Source organism: Chrysemys picta, chromosome 2 (genome assembly GCF_011386835.1).
Source record: "Chrysemys picta bellii isolate R12L10 chromosome 2, ASM1138683v2, whole genome shotgun sequence".
Lineage (NCBI taxonomy): Eukaryota > Metazoa > Chordata > Testudines > Emydidae > Chrysemys > Chrysemys picta.
The window spans coordinates 235,965,322-235,991,861 of record NC_088792.1 but is presented as its reverse complement, the minus strand read 5'-3'; the positions used below and the strand labels follow the sequence as shown (position 1 = coordinate 235,991,861).

At 39.4% G+C, this 26,540-nt stretch overlaps 1 protein-coding gene across 1 annotated transcript in view; it reads right to left on the bottom strand.

Annotated features, from left to right (window-relative positions):
* Nucleotides 1-4,391: 4,391 nt before the first annotated feature.
* Nucleotides 4,392-26,540, bottom strand: part of CRISPLD1 (cysteine rich secretory protein LCCL domain containing 1) — a 58,828-nt gene continuing 36,679 nt past the window's right edge. The window contains 10 exon segments of the mRNA XM_005306766.4: nt 4,392-4,520; nt 4,523-4,539; nt 6,721-6,851; nt 16,298-16,373; nt 18,622-18,694; nt 18,783-18,826; nt 23,714-23,844; nt 24,842-24,908; nt 25,032-25,092; nt 25,194-25,373. Coding sequence (XP_005306823.2) covers nt 4,453-4,520; nt 4,523-4,539; nt 6,721-6,851; nt 16,298-16,373; nt 18,622-18,694; nt 18,783-18,826; nt 23,714-23,844; nt 24,842-24,908; nt 25,032-25,092; nt 25,194-25,373 — 848 coding nt within the window. The 3' untranslated portion in view covers nt 4,392-4,452.

Below are 26,540 nucleotides of genomic sequence, written 5' to 3'. Positions count from 1 at the left end.
GTGCCTAGTAGCAGGAATATGCTACGGTTGAATGTATGGCTTTATATTATATTCCCATTATATTCATTTGAAAAATTAAAATAATCATGCCAGCACATGGCCTGACTTTGGTCAAGGTTTTAAATACCTTCATATGCATAATATATACATTGTAAGATGGTCCTGAATTACATAATCACATGCTTTTTCCCAGTTAATAGAATATAATATCACAGTATTTTAGAAAAATTGTACAAGGTGCATCTTGCACAGTACACAGGCAATGAGACAAAGCTCTTCAGGCTCTTCATTCTCTGTATAGTTCCCTATAGGTTTTTTAAGTGCTATAGAAAGCCCTAAGATAGTTAGAAACTATAGGAATATGACAGCACAATATTTCAATCTAAGCTATTACATAATCTTGCAAAAGCAGTATTGTACTATATGCATAATCTTTATAATTTCTAAATATTTATATTTCTAAATCTGTTCCTTTTTATGAATAGAGAAAATGCAGGAAGTAAATATCCTCTAGTGTGTTCACATGAATCTGGGTTATCTTATATCTTCGCCAAATCCAAAGCATACTTCAAAAGCGATAGCATCCCAGAAGACACTGTGTGTAAGGACATGAGTACATCTCAAGCTACACGGCATTCAAATTTTTCTGCATATGTATCAATACAGCCAAACAAACTAGGTTTTTTCATGCTTCAAAATCAGCTGATGTTCTCCACCCAAATGTCTATGATGTTTACCTAACCTGAAATTTAGCACTTTGCCAGTTCAAGAAATGACAAACTTCTACACAAAAGTTATTCTTACCTGAGGATATATGGATCGCCTCCCTGGCTTAGCTACCCCATATACTGTACATAGAATTGACAGGCCAAATTGTCTCCTCTGCAGAAAGTACCCACCTAAAGGACTGGAAACTCCACCAGGCTCCCCGGCTTACCGTTTTCCTTGGCAGCATTCCCTGTGGGATAGTGGTGTGTGCTAGCTAGTGGAGCAAACAGAGGGGTTTCTTTTTGTATATTTTCACATTTTATAATAGCAAAAATGGGCTTTTCCTGATTACTAATGATTGTCTGGGGTAATACCCGCCACACCCTGTCATCAAATTCTGAGCACAGGGCCTTAGCTGGTGTAAATTGGTGTAGTGCTGTTGACTTCAACTATTGATGAACTGGCCCAAGGTTTGTAACTGCCTGGAAACACCTTCCTTGTTAGCCTCTCCGGCTTAATTTACAGTTCATTTATAGCAGAATTTTGCAACATGAAGGGGCTGACCAACCTGACTCAGACGATGGCTGGAGAAAGCTGAAGCAGCCCAGATCCACCAGGGTATGTGCTGCAAACATGCAGCCTCATCTACTGGAAAAGGTGCAGGCAGCTATAATGAGAGTTGTGTCATAAAGATAAGTCACCCACTCATCCTCCTTCCCTGCTCTCCTTCCAGTCACAGGGTGGCTGGCCCTTTAAGAGGAAATGTTGACAAGATCACCTCACCTCTTCAGATGGGTAATAATGAACAAGGTAATAAAATCATCATAGGCTTAATTCAGGCCAGGTGTGGGGATATAAGGGAGGATGGGACAGACTCCTGGAGTAGTCCCTGAGAGGGGGAGCTTGAATGGGAGCTGGTAACATGCCAGCTAAGAGAGTAGGGAGTGCTAAATATGACAGAAGGCTGGAGATCTACAGCTGGCTGGAATAAAGCAGCTGTGGGTGAGTGCTACAGGGAATAACAGGAGAAGTTTGAACTGAACCCAACTCCAGGAAGGAGGGCTCGGGGCTTCAGTTTCAAGGAGAGAACTGTGGAATCAGTGGCCAGCTGGGCAAAGCTGGTGTGGAGTATTAATGTGTGTAAAGACTAAATAAATTGGATCCCGGAAGGGGAGTGTTTTAAAGGTCATTGGATTGTGATGGTGAATTATTGAGGAGCCCCCAGGAGAGAAGAGAAAAAGAGGAAGAGTGCTGCGGAGCCACCTGAGGCTGCAAGGGGTGGGAGGCAACTGCCCTGTTATAGAGCTACTCCTAAGGCTGGTTACAGGAGCCACTCCCATATACAGGGTGGCAGACCCTCCCCCTGTAGCCCAAGCTTCTCTTCTCTGCTTCCTTGGTATTCAGCTCAGGCTTGGGTGCACTCAGTAGTGCCCTGCCTCATGTAGCCTTCTGCTGAATGGGGAGGGGGATTAGAGAAAACAGAGGGGAGAGAAGAGTCAGCAAAATCACACAGAAGAGCAAAAAGTTGACCAGAAGGAAAGCGACAGAAAGAACAGATAGAAAAAAGGAGGGGTGACAGCAACTGTGGGGGTTGGAGGAATTCACCTCACAATCCATCCCAAAGAGGGGCTCTAACAAAAATCCCACCAAAATTATTACAAATAACGACTTTTGCTAACTGTCAGCTCTTTAAACCAGAACCTTGAGTCTGAAAGCCAAGCTGAGTTCTTTGTGGCCTAGAGATCGCGATTATCATCAGTAAATGTTGTGTAATCAGAACTTAGTGAACAATTTGCTGACGAAATGCAAGACAGAAAAGACTCCATTTCATTCTTCCATAGCTGTATGGGTTCTGTAGGATTTATGAGAATTAAAAAAAAAGTATTAAAACCTTAAATTTGTAAGAACTATAAACAGATATTACCAGGAATTTTCTTGTTTGGGCCTCTTTGCACTAGTGAAATTCCATTTAACCACATATAAAGGAAGTAGATGGATTGAGTAAAGTGGTGGCATTTTTTACAAAGTCAGTTTCCTGATACAGACTGTACTATAAAGAAGCCTAATCCCATATATCCTGATTGTGACTTTCCAAACCAACTAGAGGACTTATCCTTACAACTTCCAGTATAATTGATGGGAGCTATGCAGCTAAATGGCCTAGCCAGCTTTTAAAACCTCAACTTCTTTCTATAGCCATGTCATACAAACCACTTGCAATTTTTTGGTCAGCAACAAAAGTAAACTTTATTTAGCTGGTATTTTTTTTCTTGAGCTAGGACAAACATACATTTTCTGTGGGGAAAAAAATAAAGATTGCCAATTTTACAGTTACTATGTAAATTAATTTTATTCAAAACTGATTAAAAAACTAACAAGGCTTGCCTAACTACATGAGGTAGTACATGTAGCAAAACAAAGGACAGAAAATAATACTCTGAAATATGAAGAATACCAATAAGTTTACAAGTTAGAAAGAAATAATAAATCCATCAGCAGAAACAAAAACACCAAAAATAAAGTTCAACAGCTTTTCAGTCTTAAAGCACAATACACTTTTCATAGAAAGAAACATAGTATCACCATTATATTTTCTTCATATACCATAATATGGTAAAATTAATGCACAAGGCTATTCACCATAAATGAATTAAAAGGAAATGGTGAGGCAATAAATGAGTAAATCTTCATTAGGCTCCATACCGCTATACGTCCTGGCCTGCAGGAGTATCCGCCAGGTTGTGAGAAGTAAGGGGGATTGGCCTTGTTACCATTTTCTTAACAGTGTAGAGATTGTGTTGACTGTTCACCCTCAAATCTATGTGTAGTACACAGATACCATGTACAGTTTAAGGCCTGAAAATTTCAATTACTTATGCATGTGGTTAACTTTATTCCCGTGAGGAAGGCCACTGAACTCAATGAAACTAGTCACAGGCTTAAAGTAAAGCTTGTGTGAGTTTGCAGAGTCGGGAACTTAATCATTTCAGTTTATTCTTCCTCTCAGTGTGAAAATGATCTTTCAGTGTCTGGTTATTTGAACTGACTGAGTTATCAACATCCAATAGCAGTGTGTTTATTATCAAATTTAATTTAGAAAATAAAAAAAATGTAAATTGATCGTTCTTAACAAAAAATGTTTCTTTAAAGGAACACATTTTAATGGTCGTATCCATTTCCAATTTTAAAAAAAATCTTGATATTTGTCTAATAATTAGTGTAAACTATAAAACACTCCAGCTCTTCTTTTAGGTTGGTTATTGCTAGAGTAAATCATAAAAAGTGTTATACTTCTGACTTACAGGCATGATTTATTGTGTCAATTTATTGGGATGGCTATTTTTTAATGTAAATTGGATATAAAATCACTGGTCTATCCATGGTGTAGTTTTTAAGTTATTGTTAGTGGCATACATAAAGCACCATATAATAATGTATTCAGATAAAAAAATGTAGAACATTTATGAGATTTGAATTAACTGTATAGGATAACTGCTAAGAAAATATAGCAATATTTAACACAGGATTCAAAAAATTGTTATATATCATTGTAGTTTTTCAAATGCATTTTCTCCCATGTTTAATTTTACAGATTTTTTCTCCATTAAGATTTACATGCAGCTGAAAGTCTTTTGGCGGAAAATAGTTGATATCTTCTGTACAATAATGTTACAGCTTTACACAAACTTTAGGAAGTATACTAAGTGATCTTTATTATCCTCTTCCAAGTGCTCTGGTTGCAGTTTATTTTGTTTTCTTTTTCTCTTTAGTAACTGGACTCAGACAACGGCAAATATTCTGAAAGCCTTGCCTCCTGGAGGATTCTGTAAACTGAAAAATAAAACCATCCCAGAGGTTATTTATAAGACCACAACACTCCAATTCACTCTTAGGAACTGATGCAAGCCCTCTGAGTCCAGAACTCTCATTGACTGGGCTCTTAGGCTCTGATCCTGCAAATTATTTTGTGCAGGAGGAATGTTGATTCAGGCCACATTTCGCTATATGACATATTGCAAGTAGGTTTTAGAGAATTCTGAGTAAGGGCCTACTTCTGTTCTTCTTGAAGTCAATGGCAAAGTTGCTATATAACTCTGCTATTCATTCCAATGGGAGCAGGATTGGGTTAATTTATCAGAACGATAGAACTTTCTGCCAGAAATAAAATAATCTATACTAACAGCTCTACCACTGATGCTCTTTATTTCAAAAGAAATGCTTATTAACAAAACAAATAAAGTGAATACTAATATTTAGGGGAAAGCTTTGAATGTGTCAATTATTTCTAGTCAATTATTACAGAACTGGAGGGTACAATTTATGGAATTAATGCTGTTTTGTAAACATTAGTGATAGCAGAACTGCTTAGTTTTGCTGTTCTTTCAACCTCATAGCTGAACAGTGTCATGGTTCTGTAGGACAAACTGCAGGTTCTGTAAGACAACAGTCCCGAGTCAGATGGCACACTGGAGCCATTATCTTGGCTTCTTTCCATTTGAAACTGGTTGCACAACTGCTATACGTGCTTTGAAACATTAGTTTTTACTTTATAAATGCCTCTCGCCTGGGGATATGGATTAGCAATGCAGGTTCTTCTGTGTTATTAAATACCTGACGCATCATTTACATGGACCACACAACTGATATCTATTTACTTTAATAAACTGTTAAAAGGCTGCAATGGGTTAATAGTGCCCATTAGCATTTTTTTCTGCACACATAAAATCCAGGCAATTAAGCAAATATGAATCACAGTTAGACTGGGGCAAAATTTTTCAGACATATTGTTTATTTACCATAAAATGAAGTTTTGGTTGACCCAAAAATTGTCACTAATTTGACAAATTCACAGAATAGTTTTGGGCAAATTTATTTTTGGGGGGGACTTAGGTGCCAGTCATAAAATTAGAAGGGAGGCAGTACCCACCTTATAACCCAATGTTTAGGGCACTTAGCTGGGCTGTGGGAGACCTGAATTCAAACACCCTCCCCATGTGAAGAAGGGACTTGAACTTGGGTCTCCCACATCCCAAGTGAGTGGTATAGCTAAGAGCTGTAGTCCCTGGGCTATGGAAGTTTCTTGCAGGGGAGGCTGTCTTAATCTCACCTTGCGGAGCTGTTCCACTATGTATAAATAAATAGTGCTTGAAGCAGGGACATGAATTTGGGCCTCCCACTTGAGCACCCTTACCACTAGGCTATACAGTCATTCTCGCTTTTTCTTCTTTTCCACATGCATGTAATTCTTGTATAAGGGATGATCTGGCACAGTGTTTGCAACTCCACAGTTCACAATTAGCTTCATGATTGTGAATGGGATGTACCAAGAATACTGTAAAGTCAAAATTTTGTTCTGATAGAACCCGGAAAAATATTTCAGAGCTTCAAATTAACTGGAAATATGCTGGCACATGTCATCACAGAAGGTACTATATAATGGTAAGTGATTTTAAAAGACTCAGATACACATCTGTATGTCTTAGGAAATCATGCTATACGTTAATCTGTTGTCTGTATCATTTGTAGACTATGCTTATTGATACAAAGATATGCAAAAAGTTAATGGCCATTCATATAATCCACCCTCAATAAGAGGGTGCCATATAAACAGCAAGTACTGGACCATTCCAAATCCCACTCACCTAAAATGAATGAATCACTTATCTAAAAAACGAAAAAGGAGGCAAAGGTAATTTTCTTAGCAAACATTGCATTATTTGCCACAGGATCAATAAACAAGAGAGTCGTTTTGATTTATAAGCGGCTTTTTAGGGTTATGATTTATGAGCTTAGAGGAGACAGGCAGTTCTGGTACCGCAGCTTCTCCAGTCATTGTGACTCTTACACAACCCTGTAAATCACCCATGTTAGCCTATTTATTTAGCTTTCAAGCACATACACACACACCCCTTAACCTCACCACACACAGAGACTTAGTGCAAGAATCTGAAAATGATGGCATGCATTACTAGGAGAAGGGAAAACAACAGTCTTTTAAACTGAGCTTTTTACCTTTCTGAAAATATTCCATTTTGAAAGGAGGCGATGTACACCTTCCTTTTATCTACTGGCATAACATCAACATAGCCTCCTTGGTTGCGAACTACTCCAGCATGTACTGCTGCCCGGCAGATACTAGACACCTGAGAAAAGAGCAGAAGAGTTTTTGTTTGCATTAGTTCTATTATATTTTTCATTAACTTTTAGATTTACAAATAATAATAAATAAGCATATCCATGGCTCTAGATACCTTATCATAATTAGTCATATAATAAATGCAATTAAATTTATCCTCAGCAGCACTGAAATACATTCCACAGGAACTCAGCTGGCTGGCCAGCAGGCCACCAGTCCCCTCCATCAACTGGAAGCAAGCCCCATTAGCTTTGTCCAGAGAACAAGGTATCTTTTTTGCCACATGTCTGGAAAGTCACCAGATTCAGGATATTTAGGACCAAGGTGTGAAAGGAGGGGAGAAAAAGTTCCAGAGTCCTGTAGCCCTCACAGGGATGTCCTGTCAGCCCCCCCCCCCTCACTTTTATAATGAGGGGATCCAGCTCAAGTGCCCCTGCTGACTGCTGCTGTGGCAACATCGCACTCAGATAGTCTGTCCTCAATAAGAATTAATGGTTATGCCATAAAAAACAGCAAGAGAGGTGGTCCCTTGGGTAGGCCAGTTCCAGGGCTTTAAAGTTTATAACCTATACCATAAACTCCAGCCAAAGACCAATGGACAGCAAGTCTCCCAGAAAGATGCCCCATTCAATAAGTTCCAGCTTCAGTCTCCAAATGTTTTTAAGGGGTAGCCCTATGTAGAGCATGTTGCAATAGTCAAACCTTGAGAGGTAACAAAAGCCTGGATAACAGTGGTAAGGTCTGCATCTGAAATCACTCCTAAATTGCAAACACTAATGACAGACATACTCCTTCCATCAAAGTGGATGATGTTCCTTCTGCCAGCTCCTCTTGCTCTTTCCCCAAACCGCCATTATCACCTCAGTCTTGTCTGGGTTGAGCTTCAGAGTGCTCTCATGCATGCCCAAATCTCCACTAGACATTGATTGAGGAGCTGAACTACTTCATCTCAATCAGATGATATAGAGACAGAGTTAGGTGCCATCCGCATATTGAAAACTCTGAACCAGAGGCCTCATCACTAATGTTCCTACCAGCCCCATTTTTACAGGAATGGAGGGGAGACAGAATGGTACTCTGCATTTGAGAACTCTTTGGGAAGAGGAGCAATTGCCTACAACTACCTGTAGAGAACGCCCTGAGAGAAAAAGAACAATGCCACTGAAGACCAGCTTCATCTACTACCATGAGATTGGCAGGTGAGTTAACAGCACTTCAAGATCAATGGTATAGAATAATCTATACCCATCTGCATATACATCCTGGTGCTTTGCCAACACCAGGATGTACATAGATTAGTGAAAGGTTTCAGAGTAGCAGCCGTGTTAGTCTGTATCCGCAAAAAGAAGAACAGGAGGACTTGTGGCACCTTAGAGACTAACAAATTTATTAGAGCATAAGCTTTCGTGGACTACAGCCCACTTCTTCGGATGCATATGATTAGTGAAGGACTGATGAAGGGAAACCAATGTGGTGTTTTGCAGGAGGAAGCTGAAGCCACCACCACATCGGTTTCCCTTCACCAGTCCTTCACTTCGTTTAATGTCCCAAAGTGATATGAAACAGGATAATGCTAAAAAAGAGTAGTCAATTACTCAGAGAATTGGTAATCTCTCTTTTTAATTACTTAAAACTTTTAATAACTTAATGCTATTTTCAGCGAACTGCAGATCTAGTGAAACTCCATTTATACTGTGGAAGATGAGTCTTTATTTGTTTCAATGCACAGCACTGTGCAATTTGCAACTCCAGGTACAGGGAATCTCCATTTATAACCAAGCTGTTTTGTAAAGAAGAAAAAAAATGTCTTCACTGTAAGAGGATTCCACAGAATCAACATTAAAAACGTAACCAGTATAAATATCAACATTGAAAGACCAGTTTAAACAAGGCTTGCATTACCTTCCAGCTATAATTGGAACAACATATATCTGTAACTGTAGTTATTTTATAATCTAAATGCTATATAAAATACAGGAATTGAAAATAGCAATTATTTTCCAACTCCTATTCCAACCATTGAAGTTGCCAGTTTCACTGTTATATAGTCAGTCCATTAATGTCACAAAATTTCTGAGAATATAACTTTGACAAAGTTTATCCAAAGGCCCCTTTAAGCTTTCCTCCTCAGAATGATTGACTGCAGCTCTTAAACAAGCCAGAGGGGATACAGTTTATATTATTCAGTACCTTTCTTTCCTTCCTCCTTAACAGCCTTAGAATTTTGCTGTATTCCCAACCTGGCAGCCAGTAATCAAGAGACTAATTTAAATTATTTAGGGCTATTGCTGCTCTTAAATATTAATATTATGGTAGTTCCCAAAGACCCCAGTTAGGATTGGGGTCCCATTGTGCTCGGTGTCATACAAAAACAGAAGAGAGACAATCCTTGTACTGAAGGATTTACAATCTAAAGATACAAATGAAGGGTAGGGGATGTGAATGCAATGTACCACAATGAGTATGGTGCAAATGAGTACGGTGAAGAATTGGCCCAGGTAGTTACATGTATTTTAAGGGGTTCATTTGCTTGTTTGATTTTAATTGGCATTAGAGGAAGTGAGGAAGGGAGTAGGAAAAGGAAAGTAGAAGAAGAGGAAAGGCCACAGCTTGTCACCTGTCTAAGCATGACAAGCAGGCTGGATTTTGTAGGTATCATGGCAGAGGTGACTGCTCCAGAAGGATCTGAAGGAAGATAATGGCTCCTTGGATTTTATCAGTGTGTTTTTCCCTAAGCAAAAGGGAGAGTGTGGGAGAAAGCTTGGAAGTGTTTAAGGGAGAAGCTGAAGGGTGGATGGCAGAGCGGACATCACAATAGGTTACTAGATCAGTAAGGTGGAATGGGGATATGATATTTGGGGTGTTAAAAATATGGACAAGAAGCTTATAGAGTGGGAAGAGAAAGCCAGTGGGAGACTCAAAGGTGGGGTTTATGTGGTCAGAATAATGAGTCAAGAAGATGGTTTTAGCAGCAGCTAAAGCTGAATAGACTTGAGCGATGCAAATATGCAGTAGTTAAGGCCAGAAAATAGGAGGTTACAGTAGTGAAGACATGGGATGAGGGCTTGAATGAGGAGCTTGATTACCCTGATGTCCTGGCCTGCTCTGTGGACTGATGCAAGAGGTGAGGATATGGGACAAATTTATAAAGTTTTCTAAAGGAGGTGTCATTTAATTCTGGGTGTTAACTGGACCTTCAGTCTTAGTTCTTAACTAATTTTTGTATTGAAATAAATTTATTTTAAATAGGGGGATGTTTCCTATTTTGAAGGGTCAGACCATCTAACATCTTGTCCAGCCATTCTTGGGTAAACATTTTGGGTGAATTCCTGGCCATATTGAAGTCAATGGCAATATTCCCATTGATTTCAGTGGGGCCACGATTTCACCCCCACAGGTTTATTTTCTGTTTCTAAATATTACTTAGCAAGTCATTTTATTAGCAGCTTTAAAGGCATACTTCTCCCTGGAAGTCTCCATCAGTAGCTTTGAGCTGTTGCTTTAATTCAGATATTATCTCAGCCCAAAACATATATAAGGCAACATCATGCATTTTTAAGATAACAAACATTTCATACAGCATTACATGACCTTACTTCATCGGTGTGCAGTGAACTCTCTGATATTTGTCAGTATTTAACAGGTCATAGAATCTGAATACCAAGCTGTTTAATCATTTTCCCTCTTTTGCTACTCAGCAAAATACCACAGCATAGCATTACTCTGCAAAGGCACTTTACCCACAAGCCTCCCTTTCACAAATGGCAATTGTTCCCAATGTCATTTATAACAGATAGTATTGCTAACAGTTCTGTTTTTCTCTCGGCAGAATGCTATGGACAATTATTCGAAGATATTAGGAAAAGTATTTCCATGTAGTTAACTGAAGCAAAAGCATTTATAAATATGAGCCAGACCCTGAGCTAGTGTAAATCGGCATAGCTCCTTTAATTTCTGTAGTCAATGGAGCTGGGCTGATTTACATCAGCTGAGGATCTGACCCACTTTTTAACATTTGTGATTGACTCAAAAATATTACCACAGGATTCTCTATCACAAGAGATTGTTCTCAGGGCAGTGATGCCTGGAATGAAAATAAGATGATGAAACAGGAATTTGCTAAGAGTTTATTTTGAGAGAAGATACGTGGGATGTAGCTAAGAACACACTGAGTCATCATTGTCAATGGAGTCATACCAGGCATGAACTGGGCCCATCAAATCTTTTATCAAAACAAATTCTAAGTGTGAAACAAGTGATAACTTGGCAACTTCAAAAGTCTCTCTTTATTCTGTAGGTGTATTTGGTGCTCGGAATCAGGGACTAACAGCAGTGGCAAAAGCCAGTCACTGTACAAGTAGGTGCTTCAAAAGCATCTCCAGAAAGCTTTGACAGTTCACCTCAGTCCTCATCTGACTCAGTTTTCTGCAAATCTTACACCTTTTGCAAACACCAAAGTTAACATTGAACTGTTTGTTGAAGTGCAAATACTGTTAAAAAGTTCTGTGGCATAAGGCATAATATCAAAATGCCAGAAATAAGGCTTTGAGCCTTGGATAATTGGAATAGGGGAAGCTGAAAGCATGGACTTCCTGCTCCCATGAGTGGAAAGCAGGAAGCTGTTGTGAGAGTGGCATATACTATAGTTATTTATTATCTACATTATGATAGTGCCCAGAGGCCCTATTTAGCATTGAACCTCATTGTCCTAGCACTGTACGTACACAGAGTAAGAGTCACTCCCTGCCTCAAAGCACTCATAATCTATTTTAAAATAAGACAAAACAAGAGGCTGCACAAACCAATGGAGGGTACAGGGGAAGGGAGGATGAGTAACAGTGACAGAAACACGCATGTGGTTACTGACAACTGTGCACAAGTACACGGTTTTGTTTTAATTTGTGGGAAAAGCTGACAAATAGACTGGTACTGCTGGCAGAGCAGAGGGTAATGCAATGACTAGCAATCTCATCAAGATTAGGGGCAGTCACTGTAACCTCAGAGCTTGATGGAAATGGTAAGAGAAGAAAATAGCAAAAATTTTGTGGGGCACCATGGAAGATTCAGATTCGTCCCTGCTTAGATCCAGGGAGAATGGGAGCAGAACCAAAATTTTCTAAATCAATTTAAGAATAAAACACTTTGCTCAGCCTGCTGTGTAGCAGTATTTTCAACCTTCTACCCTAGCTAGTATTAAAAAAAAAAAGTCTTAATTAGAGCTTCACGAATGCTGCAAAAACAGGTTTGCAAAACCTTTTATTTCTTTTGCACAATGGATGCATTTTTTCCCAGCAACATGGCTGCAAATATTTCTGTACAACATGGATGAATGTTGAGAAAGCAAATTGTTTAAAAGCAGAACTCTTAGGAGACTAATTAGAGGTTATTTGGGACTACTTCTGAGCAAAGCGCACAGGATTTGGCCTTTTGAGATCAATGGGACTTCTTGCTTGAACAAGGGAAGTAGAAATTAGTGTTTATCCTCTAACAGGATAATCTCCTGTAACTCATCTTGACCCCAGGGCATTGATTTCAGACTGCTACTGAGGAGCTGAAAGTAATTCCTTCCTCAAAAGGCACACACTTTTCCATTTCCCCTGTTGACATACATACTAACAAACATGCACATGAATAACTCAGTGAGATGTACTGAACTGAAGGGACTACTCCCATATGTAAAGTTACTCATGTACATCAGTGTTTGCAAGGTGGGAGCCCAAGTTATTTACTAAGTATTACTTCTTTCTCATAATAATGATTAGTACTTATATAGTGCTTTTCATCCATAGATTTCCAAGTGCTTTAAAGTGTTTGAGTATCATCACCTTGGCCAGCTATTTGTCATCACACTACTGAGGTCTGATTAAATATGCAGGCTAATGCCTCTTACTGGGAAAACGGTGAACTGCTTCCTCTGCAGCTAACCCATTGCTGCTCTCTGGACAGATGACAGAGGAACACAGTATGCTCCCTACTTCCCCCCTGCTGCCTGCTCCAAGACTAAGCATATCTCCTCCTATGTAAAAATCCTACACAGGTTAGAAACAGTGTGCAGTCTGTATCTAAAGTCCCCTGCATAATATAGCAAAACAACGCAACTCCGAGTAGCACCTCTGCTCTGCTGCAACAACTTTCTCCTCAAAATAGATAGATAAAGGAAAATCCATTGGTTTTCTTACTGAAAAATGGATGTTTTGGAAATGGATTTGGTTTGTTAGAAAGTCAAAAAGCAGTTCAGTTTAAAGGATCATAGACTATGGTGAACAAGAGTTCCCACCTATTTTTAAACAATTAACAATTAAACTGAAGGTAAAACTAGGAAAGTGTTGCCAGGTATCATAATTGGTAAAAATGTACACAATTTTAATGCCTAATGAGTAGAATCCAAATGATTAACTGCACAAAATTGGACTCGATAGATAAAGAGGAACTTTGTTAAAGTCAATTGGTCTAAAACTTGGTCTATCTTGTTTCTCTTGGAATGGTTTTCCAACTAGTTATGCACCCACCTTATAGTGGTTCCATCTAGGCTATATTTCCCTAGTTTATTTATGAGACGGTCATGTGAGACAGTATCAAAAGCCTTACTAAAGTCAAGATATACCACATCTACTGCTTCCCCCCCATCCATGAGGCTTTTTACCCTGTCAAAGAAAGCTATTAGGTTGGTTTGACACGATTTGTTCTTGACAAATCCACGTTGACTGTTACTTATTACCTTGTTATCTTCTAGGTGTTTGCAAATTGATTGCTTGATTATTTGCTCCATTAGCTTTCTGGGTACTGAAGTTAAGCTGACTGGTCTGTAATTCCCGGAGTTGTCCTTATTCCCCCTTTTACAGATTGGCATTATATTTGCCCTCTTCCAGTCTGCTGGAATCTCTCCAGCCTTCCACGAGTTTTCCATGGCTCAAATAACTCTTCAGCCAGCTCTGTGAGTATTCTAGGCCCTGCCAACTTGAAGATATCTAAGTTGTCTAAGTAATTTTTAACTTGTTCTTTCCCTATTTTAGCCTCAGATCCTATCTCATTTTCACTGGCATTCACTATGTTAGACATCTGATCACTAGTAACCTTTTTGGTGAAAAAAGAAAGAAAAAAAGTCATTTAGCACCTCTTCCATTTCCACATTTTCTGTTATTGTCTTTCCTTCTTAGTTGAATAATGGGCCTACCCATCCTTGGTTTTCCTCTTGCTTCTAATGTATTTATAGATTGTCTCTAGCTAGTTTAATATCATTTTGTGCCCTGGTCTTTCTAGTTTTGTCCCTACATGCTTCTGTAGATTTTTTTTTTTAATATTCATCCTTTGTAATTTGACCTCATTTCCGCTTTTTGGAGAAGATTCATGCAATTCTTTTTAAGTGACATTCATGCCACAAAAGTTCTCTATCCAATATCCTCGGCCCAGATTTTCCCTCGTATTCAAATCCATGGAAGGGGACTTTTAGATTTCCCATGAAGATTTCCTTGAGGAGATCCCCTTCCATTGTCCAATCAGTGGTATTTGCCTCCATAGTAATACTACTCCAAAACACAGTTGATCTTGTGGATGGGCCTGCACCCATACTGGTTCCTTGCAGCTCTGCTGACTGCTTGTCATCATGGGTCTTCCCTTCCCTACACCATTTTTCAGTACCTCTAATCTCAATTAAAAAAAATACTATACATGTGTATAATAAAGCCAGGCCAGTCTTCACCAGGTCCATTTGTTTGCATGTTGTATGCTCTGGCCCTATCCATTGTCTGTATCTTAGACTGTAAGCACTTCAGGGCAAAAACTGTTTCTTTTCCATGTTTGTACAGCACCCAGCACAATGTGGTCCTGCTTAGGGACCTTGGGCTCTACCTGGGGACCTTGGGCTCTCCCATAATATAAAGATTGAATAATCATGGCTCAAACAGAGTTGCATTACCAGAGAACCCTCTGTGCCAAGGTGGCACCAAGTGACACTGCGAAGAATCAGGAGAAAACACAGTCTCGTGTCTGAACTAACTTTTTTGACTATTTTCTGCAGGACCAGAGGGAGGATCATGTGTGTCCCCATCCTCTGATTCAACCCCTAGTCCATTCACTGTGTGGGCCTTAGCCCATTCAGAGATCCCATCACTAGGTCCAGGAGGAAAAGTATCATAGAGAAATCCAATCCCCCTTTCCACACAAAGTAGGAGAGATCCTCACCTCAGCCCTCTCATGAGCCCAGTGAGAAACAATATGAACCCCCAAGGGGAACGTATACGAGTGCAGGGGGTACAGCCATATAAGCACATTGTGAACAGAGAGGAGTGGGATCTGTGCCAGTTCCAGCTCTGCCATCAGGAGAGCTTTTGGGGGGATTGGAAGAGCAGTCACCATATACAGATTTTGTGACCAGGAACCCTATAGTGACAAGGGCTAAATAGTATTCAAAAAGGGGAAATGGAGCTGTGCTCTGCTTCTGATGGATGAACTCCACCCACGCCAAGCATATATGTATGTGAGAGAGAGAGAGAGAGTGGGGGGGAGCTAGGGGATGACTTTCATGCTGTATGTTTGAAAACATGCTTCAAACATTCTTTAAAAAGAATTAAACATGAATAACTGTCAGCATCTCAGTATTCAGGGGCCATTCTCCAATGGGTACTGTACTCCCACTGGAGAAAAAGAGATGACAGAGAAATAGATTTCAGTTTCAGATTTCCAAAAATAGCTTTATGGTATTCTTTTGCTTTCCATCAGAAAGTCTTATTTATAATTTTGAAGACTGCTACAAATATGTGACTGTACATAACTGAGATATGTCCAAAATAATTGGATTATGTATATTTATTTTTAGAATAACATGGTATTTTGTTTCACTGGAGTCTAGAAAATATGTTTGTATCTGGAAAGGGTCATTAAGGGTCTAACCCTTCATTCATTGCTCATGTCATACAAGTCAGTGGCAATTTTGACCAAAATTTTCAAGTTTGGGTGCCTATAGTAAGGCATGTAAATCTATACTTAGGCACCAAGTAACTGTCCTGATTTTTAGAAAAACAACAAGGAGTCTGGTGGCACCTTAAAGCACCTTAAAGGAGTCTGGTGGCACCTGGATGCATCCGAAGAAGTGAGGTTTTTACTCACGAAAGCTTATGCCCAAATAAATCTGTTAGTCTTTAAGGTGCCACCAGACCCTTGTTGTTTTTGTAAATACAGACTAACACGGCTACCCCCTGATACTTGACACCATGCAAGGCACTGATTTTTAGAGGAGCTGAGTACCACTGAATTCTGTGGGAGCTGTGTGTGCTCAAATCAGGCCAGTAAACATGCCTAACATTAGGCATCCAAGTTTGAAAACTTCGGTCTTTGAGTGCATGAGGTACATAGGATCAGGCCTGAACTGTCCACTATACAATATCCTCTCATTGTATATTCCATTGTTTCATCATCCACATTTATGAATATGCTTGAATAAATCATGCTACTTACATCAGAATAAATTTGAGTTCCAATTACACGAGCATAGTGTGGGTTTGCCTGCATACAGTTGCGAGGACAATACACTCTGAAAATTGAACACAAACATACATTTTAAGAATGTAACTACAATATTACAATACCACATGTTATTTCATTAAACTGGGCTTCAAGATTTGACAATCAATGAATTCAGTGATGGATAAAGATAAGGTATCCATACTGATGATATTCGATCTATCAGCTAGCATTGATGCTATGGACTAATAGGCGTTATTGATGCACTTCTGGTCCCTGGCAAGAGTGGGTGGTGGAGGACTTCAGTAGCTCTGGGCTTTTCTGACAAAGAACACCCAAAGGGCAATGCTGGGCAACTACTGCCTCTGCCCTGAGGAACCGTTACAGGTTTCCTTCCTCAAAATATTGAGACATAAGCTTCTTTTGATGAGTGAAAATGTTGGCTTCAAAGAAACAGCTTACACATTTTGCTGAAAGCTATAAATTGACTTATAAACAAGATACTCACCATGCCCTACTTTACCAATCTATTAATATTTCTTTGTAAACAAATATTTCCCTGACCTACTATCCTCCAACCCCAGACCTCCCCAGTGAAACAACACAGAGTTGTGTCAGACCCCTTTATGATATCTATTTGGAGTGCCACAAGGATCTGCTTGGTTCCCTCTTATTATTCAATGCGCGTGCAAGACCATTAGGAAAGTGGGTTAAAAAAAACACCGGCTAAATTATTTTCACTGTGCTGATGACAGCCATCTCTACTGCATCCAATCCAGACAGAACAAACAAATGCCTTTCCCAGTGTCTAGGCACCTCTGGGGCATGGGTAAGAGTGAGCTGGATGAAACTTTGTCATGAGAATATGGAGGTGATGTGGGGGTTGGAGGAAGGAAGCACAAAAGCTGGAAGTTATATCAGTTCCTCCAACATCTGTGACCAAAGGTTGTGATTTGGGGTTGTGGATAGACTCCCAGCTGCTTCTGGATGATCAACTAGGAACACTGACCAAGACTACCTTTCTCCAATCTGTGCCTGGCCATTCTGCTACAGCCTCTCCTCTTGAAGGCAGACCTTGCCATTGTGATTAATGCCTGTGTCACCTGTGATTAGTATAGGAAGCGTGGTTGGGAGACCGTGGAGGAGAAGTGTTGTTGCCACAATTTATTGCTGCTTGTAACTTGCTGGGTTGTGTTTTTTAGATGTGTGTCCAGGGCACCCAGACAGTGTTGGATCGGACTTTGCTTTGGAGTTTTTAAAACTGATCTCTTTGTCACTCTATGACTTCAGGATTTTATTTTTAAATGTTTTCCTAAAAATGGCTTCTATTTTTTCATTTCAGAATGTATTATATTGTGTAGTAACAAGAGAGAAGAAAGATGGGTATAAGGATGGGATTTGCGCCATCCATTCCTGCATTTCATTCATTTACTTATTTCTACACCTTATCCAGCAAGACTATGCAGCTATAGCCAAACACCACATGAGTCCAAGGTCCCAAATGCTACATTAGGGGATGTTTTCTTAGCAGTTCTGGCTTTGTGTTTGCTTCCTCTATTGACTGTAGGACAGCTATAAAACTACTCTTGTGGCTATCTCCAATCTCAGGTAAATCATGCTACACTGTATTTACCTCTGACTCATCTACAGTTTTAAGAACTGTTACAGGTTTCCTTTCTCAAACTACTGAGGCACAGTCTTCTTTCAAAGAGTGAAAATGTTGATTTCAAATACACAGTTCAAATATACAGCTCACACATTTTGCTGAAAGCTATAAATTGTCTTATAAAAAGGATTCTCACCATGGGCTACTTTACCAATCTATTAATATTTCTTTGTAAACATAAATATTTTCCTGACCTACTATTCTCCAAAAAAACCCAACCAAACAAACAACACCTAAGACACAGGGCTGTGTCAGACCCTTTCATGATATCTATTTACAGAGGAGTAAACTGAGGCTCAGAAGTCCATTGCCCAAGGCACACTGCAAGTCCGTAATATAGAATGGAATACCACTAGGCCACACTTCTCAAAAGTGCAAAAAGACTCATGTGCTATAGAAAGTGTAAAAGACCCTTTATTTAAAATAAATAAAAGTATACAGATCCTCCTCTCCTCAGAATGTATTTACTAGCTGACAATGTTCTTAAACCAGAGACTGAAAGACAAGCAAAACATTTGTGGCCAGATTTTCAAAGGTGCTGAGTACCAATAGCTCCCACTAACATCGGTAACGATAGTGGGTGCTCAACACCTTTGACAAAAAAGACTATTTCTTTGTGCTTTGATATGACAGAAAGATTCAAGACTTTTACCTGGGGCAATGTGAGGCTGGTTTTTGAAATGGGCATAGCTGTTCCACTGTTGTTTCACAGGTGATCGCTTGAACTGAAGAAATAAAACACAAACTAATAGATATATGCAGTCAAAATACAGTCCAATGTATGATGAAGATAATATATAAATAAATGCTAACCTGTTACTTTGGAGACTGTGAAGGAATTAGCAGACTGATATTTGCTAACAGAAAGAAGAAATAAAAGAAAAAGTCAACAATCAAACAATGTATTTAATTGATTTCCAGACATAGGCCCAACAATGATTATGCTTCATTGGAATCCACTAGTTTAGACCCCAAGTATGGAATCCCTGCATGTTCACTACAATTACTACATTTAGTTTACATTCACAGTGAAATTCAGTATGAAATCAATGATTAGCACAAAGATGTGTTAAGCTCTGAATTTCCTACATTGTCAATGACTTCATTTGACAGTACAATAACAGCTAATGTAATCGGGTTCCGTGATTCTGTTTTAGTCAGAAGTGCCAATCAGCAGAAGCATCCATTGACTGTTTCCTCATTAAGGACCTAACCACAGCATTAGCATCATGCAGGCACAGGATGCCGTTCAGTCAAAACCAATGTCAGAATCTGGAACATGGTTTTTCAGATTCATTTCTGCTTTTACATTCAGTTTGTTACTGGTATCATCAGGGCAGCAAAAAGGATACCAATTTTCTTTTTATTAATAATTACATGGTCATCAGAAATGTAAATTCCTTTTCCTGTCTCTGAACTTTTATCTAATAACTGGTCAGTACTTTCCTTCATTACTTCTTCATCTCAAGGGATCTGCTACTAGTCCTAAAATCTTTGGGTTTTTTACAACACCCTTAACCAAGAAGTAAATGACCTTGTTTGACTTTGGTAAGTTTAATTACTAAAGGAGGAGATGAATCCTTAGTCATCTCCAGAATGGATTACTGTGATGTGTTTTTGTTGGGCTACAGCCTGTACTTGGAATGGTTTGCCTGCTTATTTAATTTATTTATTCCTATTGGATGGTAATTGCACATGTGCTCTAAAGTCACCACCGTCTTCCAATTTGCCTCCAGTTGCAATACAAGATGTTGGTTTTAACCTATTATATAAATAGTTTGGATCCTTGCTCCCTTAGGGTACACCTAGACTAGGATAAAGGTGGTGGCATAGACAGGGCAAGTTGTATTTTAACATGTGCTAGCTCGTCAAGGTGAACCCCAATAGAGGGAAAAAATGGAAAAATTTAGTCTGATTTCAAGTCTAGCTTCATCTTGACCATCTAACACACTCAGGATGTGTCGACATTCAAGCTGGAAGGTATAATTTTCAGCTTGAGTAGACATACTGGTGCTTTGATTGAGTTAGAGCACTAAAAATAGAAGTGTAGCTGTAGTGGTGGAAGTGGCAGAAGGGGCTGCCTGCCCTAAGTATGGTCCTGTCCAAGACCCTAAGTACAGACTTGGGGCAGCTAGCCCCTCCTGCTGCCACAGCTACACTTCTATTTTTGGCATGCTAGCTTGATCACCACTGGGCACAGCAGAGAGAGCAACAAGGGGCTGTTCATAGCTCCTATGGCTGTCTCTACCATGGCCCCTGCCCCGACATAGATTAGATAGACCTGGAGTCTGCTCTAATCTATACCATCTGGCTAGGGCATGCAAGGGGACTTCTGCCAGTTGGAGACTGACTGGGCAAAGTGCATTCTAACCATGCTCCCACCCTGCACATCAAGGGCTGAAGGAAAATTGGGTAACAGTCAGCTATGTTGGCTGTATGCTTGCTGGAGGTTCCTCCATACTGGGATAATCTCCACCTGTGAAGACGAAGCCAGTTTCTGTCCTCTTTATGCTGCATGGCTGATGCAAACTACAGAGTGAGCCAGACAAACGGGCCTTACCTCAGGAAACCTTTCCTCACATGACATTCTGTCCAATCCCTAGTTTAGCACTGTAACCCTGCTCTGGACTTTTCAATACTGCACACTATTCTATACACACAGAAGCATGTGAATAGCTGGACATTATTGCATTTTCCCTTACCAAGGTAGTAAAAGTAGTATTAGATTACATTCCCACATGCTATATAAAGTCAGTCATGGTTTGCAGGATTTTCTTTTCGATATCTTCTATGGTTAAAAATACCAGTATTGGGAGCGAGGTCAGTATTACAAATATTCACACTGCAAGTAATGTCTTCTGGCTAATCACATGCTGTTTCATCTTCTTTCAGGTTTGCATCATAGAGAAACAAACAACTAGATTTGCATGTGGCAATCCAGCCTGAGTAGGGAGCAGCACATTAGAGCAGGACGAGAACTCAGACCCAGTCTTGCCCCTGCTTCTCCTTGTATTAAGTGGAAAGTAAACTGGGATTTCTCCTCTGTGCTAGTTCAGCTGTACCAGCCTGTGTGCACCTCACTGGCCTGTTGTGGGGTCAGAAGCCAGGCTCCATCCACTCCACATCCCGGTTTATATAAGACAGACATGAACAAAAACAGCAACTGACAATTCATCATAATATGCTAGGGTGAACCCTACTTTGTTAATATTAACACTGAAGTAACATTAACCTCTTAGTATTCTAAAGAGTTAGTACTGATGCTGCGCCATAGTTGAACCCTGGCAGACTATATCCTCCATTCCCACCCACCACATTTTTTGTTTTCTTTTACAAGTTGAGAAGTAGTTGGACCTGCTTTCCTGTACAATCACTCCAACAAGTCTCCAGATAAGGATCCAAACTTTGCCACACATTTCTGAATCAGACCTCCAGAGTGTTTTAAGTTATCCCATCACTAGCAAATGTAAAAGGTTGTGCCAAGTACAGAATTATAAATTTGTCTGAAGTTTCACATACAGATACTTAGCCTTGTAAGGAAACTGTTAAACATTTACTTAAATAGCTGTACTTTCGTGTTTTATGTGAGCACGTAGTAGGAGTGATTCACTTCTAAATACAATTTCTTATGGTTATTAAAGATCCCATAGCACTCTTCAGAACAGCAGAGAGGGATGTGCTCCAGTATCCTGGGAAAATTCCAGTTTAGCTAATTATTATAGAATATTCTGCCTACTGTAGCCCTACAGGGCTAGCCTGTTTGCTTGCTTATATAGCTTTTCTTATGGGTTTGATTATTTGTTTTATTATAATAGGTTTACAGATTTGTACTAGAGTATTTTTGGCCATAACTCAAAGAAACTACAGGCCACATCCTGTATGTTGAGTTAAGGCAAGTTAGCATCCATATGTTCGAGACCTTTAGCCTAGATAGGTGATGATGAGCTAAAGCAGAAAGGAGATATATATATTTGTGACCTTTAACATAGATAAGTGAAGTTGCTCAATCAAGTTGGTATAGGTAGGAGCTACCTAAGTTCATACCCTCTTTAAACTTTGCAGGTACAACCCAAAGAACATGGAAATAACCGGTTCAGCCAGAAATAACAGATGTGAGAATGAGTGAATGGTCATTAATAGGTATGAATATGTCATTAATATGTTCAAACATGCCAGCCTATAGAGTACATGTACCCTGATACTTTGTGGGTGAGGAAATTCAGTTTGGACATGGAAGGAGGACACATAGTGCTCAGGTTCTATATGAAGGGTAACCCACTATATTAAAGGGCAGTTCATCATTGTTCAGTTAGTTCATTAGTTTGTAGTTGTTTCTTAATTCCTAATTGTTAGTTCTTAATTCTTAGTTCTCAAGTTACTCAGTGGAGTCAAACTCTAAGTTAGCTTCTATAGTCTTTCTATAGCTTTTTAGCTCTAGCTTCTCCTAAGTTATTCACCACCCATTTGAGAACTGAGGAACCTGAACCATTGGACTCTCTTAGCATGCAAGAGGCAAGGCTGGTCCTTTGTCTCTTTCCACCAGGTTATCAAGGAAAGGTGTGAGTATGCTAATCTAGAAACCTTTCCAGTATATATCACATGTACCTCTAAAACAATATTATTGCCTTTGTAATTCTGATGCTTTTCCATTTGATTTCTATTTGATTACTTTTATCTCAATAAAAGTCTTTAAGGCTGTATTTTGTTCTCAGTATGAGTGTCCTTGTCATACATCCCGAGGGTCCTTGCAAACTCTGTGTAGCCTGATTCAGGGACAAGAACCTTATTATCTTCTGATCAGATTATTTGGTGAGCCTGTAACCCATATTGTATAAACAATATTATTAATCTCCTAAAATTAGGCAGCACTGCCATGGTTAGTCCTTAAAAAAGCATTACAGTACCAGTGTTACACAGGATGAGCAGATCATTTTAACTCAGGCTATGTCTACACTACTGCGATAAGTCAACCTATGCTACGCAACTCCAGCTACGTGAATAACGTAGCTGGAGTCAACCTACCTAGGTCAAGTTACTGCGGGGTCTGCATCTCCCGTTGATTTACCTTACTCTTCTCTTCAGGGGTAGAGTACAGGGGTTGACTGGAGAGCGATCTGCAGTCGATTTGGTCGGTCTTTACTAGACCTGCTAAATCGACCGCCGATGGATCAATCTCAGAACGTCAATCCCAGCTGTAGCATAGACCTGCCTTAACTCAGTTTCAGTATGCACTGTTCCTTTGTAGGTACATCTTTACATTTGTATCAGAAATAGATGAATGCTGCAAATATTGAGGTAATTTAATCATAAATATTAATTTAGCTATTTGAGAGACAAGAGGGAGGGGGTGAGTTAATATCTTTTATTGGGCCAACTTCTGTTGGTAAGAGAGACAAGCTTTAGTTTACACAGAGCTCTTCTTCAGGTCTGACTATCTGACATAATTGCCAAGGGCAACCATTATATATTTTCCTTGCCTCTTCTATTTGATATAGCATTTTTGTCACTTCCTAGCCCATAGCTGTTTTGTCATTTTGCAGTATGCTCTTAAGAATGGCTACACTTTCAGAATGATACCTGCATTCCAGAATGTGTCATTTTTACGATGCTTTCAGATCCTTCAGGATGAAAAAAAGTATATGGGAAAACTATTATTGTGACTTATTTCAGGTGAAAAAAAAATGCAATATATTGGAAACATCACACATTTTAGTTGTAAGCACTCAAAGTAATCTTGGACTTACCCAATTGACTGAATGCCATTTCTATAAGATTTGATGAAATAGTTTTTCCTTCCTTGCCTAGTGATATCAACCCAACCACCATCGTTGTCTAGAATACCATAATGTATGGCAGCTCTACAAATGCTGGATTGCTAAAAAATAGAGCAAGAAAATCATTTCCACATCAGGTGAAACAATTATTTTCCATTATATTTTAAATGTGAAAAGGCAGTTCTTCATTACAACTGTGTCCAATATCCAATATTTGCATTTGTTAAAGCTACTCAATCTTATGCCTTGCAGTCCTCATGCCCATCAAGCTATTCCAAAAGCCAGGGATCAGTCACATATAGTAGCAAATCTACCATTTTTTTCCTGCCCACACCCTCTGGGGACTGGGAGGGTGAGTGGTGAGTCACTACATGAGGCCTTCACCACTTGGGGATTCCCCTACACAGAGGTAGCCAGTGAAACCACTTTTTGGCTGCTTGTGCCCTCAAAGCGAGGCAAAGCGGTAGGAGCATGGTGCTGAATCCAGCCCTTACCAAACTTAGCATAGGTAGCATTACCGGCTGGGGCTGAAGCCTCCACAGACATTCCTATTGAGCTTAATGTAGTTGGGACAGCCACCACCCCACATGAAGAAAATGTCATTTTCCTATAACTCAGAATGAAAGCGTATGTTTTCATACTGTCTATTGTTTCCTCCCTTTTGTTTTAATGCCCCACAATGATATGCAACAGAATAAAGCTGAAGGACCAGATATTTAAAACGAAGGATTAAATTTATACATCTAGACCCATATTCCCAAAAGCAGCCTATAAATATACACCCACAAAATCGTAAACAGCATTTGTACAGATTTATAGCTGTCTAAATGATCTGCACACGCAAATCCTGCTTATGTGGAAAAATGTGAGGTATTATATACCCAAAAATTACATGTTCAGAAGGGCAGGAACAAATCTAGACCAGGCTGAGGCTACCTTAATTTGCAGTAGGCTTTTTACTTTTCTGAGCATAGACTTCTTCAGAATGCATTCTTGCTGATAACACATTTTAGCTAATATTCCAAATTAAAAAGACAGAATTTCATTAATTATATCTATACTAAACTCCATTTAAAAAAAATATATATATATATTTACCATTTCATAATGAACACTTCCAATCACTTTGCCCTTACTATCCAAGCAGCCAGCAGGACATTCATACCTAGAGATTTAAAATACAAATTGGTTTCAGATCCTATGATTGCAACAGGGAAAATATTTTAGTTAACATACACACAACTGTTTAGAATAATCTCAGACAGGCAAACTGTAGAATGTATCATACCTATTGCAAGTTGTCCCTTTGCACTGGTCTCTTAGCCTTACTTCACAAGAAACAATCTGAGCTAAATAACAAAAAGCCAGTTTCATTAAAATGTTTTAGAATGCTTTTTGTACCACTTGGTTCAAATTAGTTGGCATATGAAAAAAAATGCAAACTCCTTACACATTTGTTGTGTGCTTATTACTTCATTTCTCTCACTATCATCGCTCCTTGTAGAGCCTGCAGGTGAATGGGTCCTGGATCGACTCTGTGATGTTCTATCCTGTGCTTTGGATTGCTGCCGTTCAATCTCGTTGGTTTCCTCCTCTGGCTCATGAGGGGAGTAATGCCTGTCTGAACCCTCTGTTTTAGTGAATGAATGAGACAAATAATTTCTCAGAACAGCTTTTAGTCCGTTTTTGTAAACGGCACTGACATAAATGTGGCAACTTTTTGTGAATATTCATGCTTTTAATATTTTGTTTTCATGGAACGGTTTAAAAAGAGATGAATAAAATGAAAAATTTGATCCTTCCATTGACTCATGGGATTCATCAGCTAGATGAATAGCTGATGTTTGGTAACATACACCATATACTTTACTGGTGTCTTACATGGATGTCTTGCTCACTTTGTAGCACTGACAGCATAGTTTTAAGTGTGAACGTGCTGGCAATATTTCTATTGCGGTAACTTCCCTCTGTCATGAGGGAATCCATAGACCAATAGTGGTATTTCTTCACATGATGCTACCTAACCAACCTTTTAAGTGCAGCTTGCTATAATTAAAGAAATTGGGCTTCTAAATCTATGTCCACCTGAAATTAGGCCCTTTTCTAGGTAAGTTAATAAGGATCCTAATTTTCAGAGGTGTTCACATCTGAGCGTAAGTCCCTTATTTAGGTACCTAGATTTAGGCACTCAACTGTGACCCAGTTGAACAGCTGAAGAACTGTATTCAGTAATCTTACTTTTCAAAAGTATTAATGTAAGTAATTTTCAAAGTCACTTTTAAAAAAAAAAAGAAATATAAGCCCCAAAATATGCTTCATTCTAATGTTACAAAATGTAATTAATACAATTTTGAAAAATACAGAAGATAATAATGATGCAAGCTGGCATTTTACTGGAATGAATATGTTCTTTTTGCTGACACTGTTTTTTTTCCTTTATAGAATCCCCTTTGGTATTTTGCTGAGATAGCAGGAATTTCCAGTTAAATAAATTATTACATAGACTTTTCAGTGACTCATCAGTAAGGCTACGATTTAATCACTGAGGTCACAGCAGTCACAGATTCCGTGACTTTCTGGACCTCCATGACTTCTAGGTCTTCAGGAGGAGGAAGCAGGACTGTGAGCCCCTGCCCTGTAACTGGGGCTGGCTGGAGCCAGGACCCTGCAGCCCCAGCCGCGCTGCTTCCTCTGGGGGGCTGCAGCTGGGGCCGTGCACCCCAGGCCTGTGCTGTCCCGGGCTTGGCGGGACTGCAGCCAGGGCTGTGCGCCCCAGCCCCGTGGCTTCCCAGGACCT